The sequence below is a fragment of the Toxorhynchites rutilus genome, chromosome 2 (assembly GCF_029784135.1).
Source record: "Toxorhynchites rutilus septentrionalis strain SRP chromosome 2, ASM2978413v1, whole genome shotgun sequence".
Classification (NCBI taxonomy): Eukaryota; Metazoa; Arthropoda; class Insecta; order Diptera; family Culicidae; genus Toxorhynchites; species Toxorhynchites rutilus.
The window spans coordinates 93,731,362-93,736,386 of record NC_073745.1 but is presented as its reverse complement, the minus strand read 5'-3'; the positions used below and the strand labels follow the sequence as shown (position 1 = coordinate 93,736,386).

The window sequence follows — 5,025 nt, the reverse complement described above, 5'->3', positions numbered from 1 at the left end:
TTTGTCATTTTTAAGTGACACAGATTTCAGTCGATCGCATGCAAGAATCTTCACACTTTTAAGTGAAGAGTTCTTGAAGCGACCGACACCATCGAGTATCTCTTTTCGAGTCAAACCCTTTTCGTTTATTACAACGTCTATTTCAACGTTGCAACAGGGTACGTATACGCGATACTCGATCGCAAAGAGATCACAGCGCGTTATTTCATTCGCTTGGGTTCTGCTGAAGACGACAACTCGTAATTTGTCTGGCCCCATCCGAGTAATCTCGGTAACTTCGGAAAATTTCTGTGTCAACTCTTTTGAGATGCGAATGACGTTAAGAGGTTTGGATTTTCGTCTAAAGTATACGATAAATGGGCCTTTGGCGCCATCAGGGTATTCTTTTAGACGAAAATCCTGCTTCTCGTCTTTTTCCTCATCTTCAGAGCTTTCTATCTCGTAAACAGAATTTTCCTCCTCATCTTCTGTTTCATCCTCCTGCTCTTCAGGAGGAGGTTCATTATCTGATATATTCTTTGGCGTGGATGGGGGATCCTCCCCGCCCTCAGCCATATTAATAAAACGAAGAAGAAGACAACTGTTCGATATGAACAGAATATAATAATTTGGAAAATATAAATTAGTAAAAGAAATTATATTTCTATATTAGTTATTGTTGAAAATTTTATTTATTTCAATTTTTGTTATTATGTGTAATTTGAAAATGAAAAAAGTTCCAATAATAGTTCAACGGTGATGTATCAAAATGGACACCCCTAATGCCAACGCTTGCCGATTTGGTAAACACAAAGTTTAAACAATGGTGTAAATCGTGCACAGAAGCTATTCAGAATGATGGAAGAAGAAAGAGGAAAATAAACTTCTACTTGCCGCCGCTGTGTAGCGTGTGTGATGATGTGTCTTGCTGCCGGATTGTCTCGATAGCGCACCACTTTTTATGAGCTTTACTTCGCTCGCAGCGCACCAGATGAAAAAATACACACTAGAAACGGATGTAAAAAAACACCTGTATCGGATCAAATATAGGTTCGACCGATCTGCTTGCGAGTTGTCGAAGCAATAGTTGAACATTGTATTTTAGTTTATGGACCCATGAGTGCTATCCGCACTGACCAAGGAACTGAATACAAAGACATTTTCGATAATGTTTATGATCTCTTAAAAATAAATCATACGTGTTCTACAGCTTACCATCCACAGACAATAGGAGCATTAGAAAGAAACCATAGGTGCCTGAATGAATACCTACGTTCTTTCATTAATGATCTCAAAACAGATTGGGACAACTGGCTCCCATATTATAGTTATTGTTATAATACCACTCCAAATTCAGCTCATGCTTATTCGCCGTTTGAAATTTTTTTTGGTAAACCTATACACAAATTTGAAAACATCGACTTAAACATTATAGATCCACTTTATAATCATGACTCTTATCTATATGAACTAAAGCATAAGTTACAAATAATTCATACATATATTTACAACAAAATAGAACAATCAAAAACAAAAAGAACACAAAATATTAACCATACAATTGATCCAACAAACCTGAATCTTAATGATACAGTATATCTTAAAGTTGAAGGAAGAAGAAAACTAGATAATGTTCATAATGGATAATGGACCCTATAGAATTATAAATTTATACGAGAGTAACGCAGAAATACAACACAAAATCACAAATCAAACAATACTTGTCCATAAAACTAGGTTAGTTAAACATAAATGTTAATCAAACAAACAATTAGAGAAAACAATCAAATCAAAATGTATAACAAAATAAAGCACAAAGAGGTGAAGCGACCGTATTAAATTATATTTTTAGTTGAATGGTTGCACCATTCTCCGAAAGGAGGGAGGTGTAGTAATACGATACACTGTCATATTTTCAATAGCATGTAACCATCCCTATTATTGCCGTTAAAACATAAACCATACACATAGGCATGAAATTGCTTAAGCCATAAATTAAACACTCAGCGTGTCAACTAAATTCATGACCTACAAAGAAGCAACACAGTCAGCACCAAAACCTTTTCCTTTTCCTTGTCGTTCAATCCATTTTTATTGATGCCAGATGGGCATAACAAATTCTGTTGCTTGTACTTATTGTTTCCAGATGTGAGCAACAAACTTCGTTGCTTACTTTCGTTATTTACAAAACATGTTTCGCGCGTCGCTTCCCTTAAGTTAGGTTACCTATGTAAGATTTTGAAAAATAAAGAACATTCATGATTCAACAACCAACCGTTCATAACCTGCATCCGAAGTCCGATCGTGTTGCAACAATTTACAACAATTTACACAACGCGTGAACTTCAATAAGAGCAACATCATTATAATTAATTTTCAATATATTGTTTTAGAAAACAACTCCACGCACAATAATCTGTCTGCATCTTCGTTGCTATCTGATAACGAATTATTCTTTTTTTTTATTTTTAATGTAATAATATATTTTTTCATTGAAAAAAAACCTTTTTATTCACGAAACTATAGTTATATGTGGAAGTGTTCAACAAATAATACCGAAAAATAACTCGACATGATAAACTTGTCTTCATAGAGTTTTTCAACATAAACTAGGTGTTTTCCGCCATTTCATAAATCTTTGCGATCTATGCTCATGTTTATTAGATTACACAAAATTTCATGAAAAAATGCATAACCTGCTACCATTGCACTTTTGTCGAATACGTGGGTAGGTTTTTCGGTCAACCCAGCAACTCAAGGGGCAACTAAACAGAAAAAACGTTACCTGGCCTAGTGTATTCATTTAAACGATTACAATATACCGCAAACTTTGAAAAATCTACCCGACCGTAGGTAATAATAAGAGATAGTATTCCAAATAAAAACCATGCACTGTGGTTAGATTCATCAGACAGTTCCTGAATATCCAACAGATTCAACCAACAGTTATCAGAGACTTGCGTTATAAAAACGTTGTACCGAACCGAACAAAACAATCAATTCGAAATGGTTGGCTCACGAGTATACGTTGGTGGTTTACCCCGTGATACACGGGAACGTGATTTAGAACGGTTCTTCAAAGGCTACGGAAGGTTATGTGACATCATGATCAAAAACGGCTATGCTTTCGTGGAATTCGAGGACCATCGAGATGCGGACGATGCCGTCTATGAATTGGACGGTAAAGATTTATTGGGCGAAAGGGTGTCCGTTGAGCAAGCTAGAGGGAAACCCCGTGGAGGTGACGTACGACGGGGTGGACGCTCTGAAAAGGTCCGAGGTGGATTTCGGTACGGGCCTCCGAGAAGGTCCAAGTATCGTGTGATTGTGAAGAATGTCTCATCAAGTGTAAGCTGGCAGGATTTGAAAGACTACCTTCGTAAAGCGGGGGAAGTCATCTATGCCGATACTCATCGGCCAAGGAGGAATGAAGGAATAGTCGAGTTTGAAACGAGGAGAGATATGGAGAAGGCGATCGATAAAATGGATGACACCGAATTAAATGGCCGTCATATTCGATTGATAGAGGACGATGGAGGTCGCAACAAGCGTGGACGATCGCGTTCATTGGACAGTCGTTCCCGATCACGATCCCGTGGTCGTTCTCGATCACGATCTGACAGCTCTTATCGCACTCGCTCAGAATCAAGAAGCAGATCAGTGTCGCCGAAAAAACCACGCTACGAACGACAGAAACGTTATCGTGACGAGTCTCGTTCGCGATCCCGATCGCTCAATGGCGATGCGAAGAAATATTGTTCTCGGTCTCGTTCAAAATCGGAACGTCGGTCTCGTTCACGGTCCAACTCAAAGGATAACGAATCACGCTCTCGTTCACGTTCGTCAGTGCATCTCAAGGAATCTAAGAATGGAACACTACGGCATCATTCACGATCACGCTCAAGCAATCCTGACACAATATCTAGCTCACGTGATCAAAAACAAAGCAAGGATACGGCCCGCTCTCGTTCACGTTCCAAATCGGAACGTCGTTCAAACATTCGATCAAAATCAAGAGACAACAAAGGACGTTCCCGTCCAAAGTCTTACTCACGCTCCCGTTCGCGATCCGCCTCACGTTCCAACTCAGGCTCAAGAACTCGATCTGTATCTCGAGATGACAAGAACCGGTCTTGTTCACAAGGTACATACAACGTTCAGAGGAGAGGACATCACCATAAGCACTGATGATAGGAATAAATCAAGTTTAATTAGTTTAGTTATATATTTTCAATTACTAAATACTTTAATTTTGGCAAATAAAAATTCAGTAAATGAAAAATGTAAAAAGTGCGTTTAGCAATTTCGAATCACCATTTCTCACTAGTTTTTTTTTCTGAAACACTTTTGTCACGACACTATCGTTCAATTGCATATAAATATTTTGTTGAATGTGATTGTATCACTCAAATCGACCTGTTTATTTTTTTTAAAAACAGGAATAAGTTGATACAAGAATATCAATTGCTGTGTTTTTACAATCTGATTATATGATGTGGCTCCCGTTGCCAAGTGGTTAGCCTCACGCATATCATACCGGGAGCTTCGGGCTACATTCCTTTGTTAGCCGAGGGATTGTTCGTCATAGAAAGTTCATCAGACATACACTAGACATGTGTATTTTGGTATAGAAATGCGTCGTCTAAGTCAAGACGGGTCTATGGTACTAGGTGAGGCCGTTTCGTCACTAAGTTGGTTAGGGGAGCGGTATATGAAAACAGCACGGAAGAAAGTAGAAGGGGAATTATTTGCTTGTAGCGTGAAAGAGACAGACTGATCACGAGCGAGCTTCGGCAATAGCGTATTGTGTTTTGTTTACAAACAAAACACAGTAGACTTCCAAGATGGCTGAAGAGTGGTTTTAGCAAGTTGGCCCACCTTAGTATATACTTCTAGGCGCCTTGGTCTAAGTATTGCCACCACAAATGAAGGATCGGCCATATGATATTGGTCCCAATCAATGAGGTACATATAGAGGTGGAGCAGTAGGCGAAATGTATCTGTATTGGCAAGCCAAATATCGTGTCGTAATTATTTGCATTCAAT

General features: G+C 38.6%; 1 protein-coding gene across 1 annotated transcript; it reads left to right on the top strand.

Moving 5' to 3' along the window:
- The first annotated feature begins 2,985 nt into the window (after positions 1–2,985).
- On the top strand, positions 2,986–4,167 carry LOC129765947 (serine/arginine-rich splicing factor 5-like). Its single transcript, XM_055766403.1, has one exon. The coding sequence runs from the start codon at positions 2,986–2,988 to the stop codon at positions 4,165–4,167; it is 1,182 nt and encodes a 393-aa protein (XP_055622378.1).
- The last annotated feature ends 858 nt before the right edge of the window (positions 4,168–5,025 follow it).

Coding starts and splice junctions, on each gene's coding strand:
- LOC129765947 (XM_055766403.1), top strand. CDS start 2,986: ATGGTTGGCTCACGAGTATACGTTGGTGGTTTACCCCGTGATACACGG.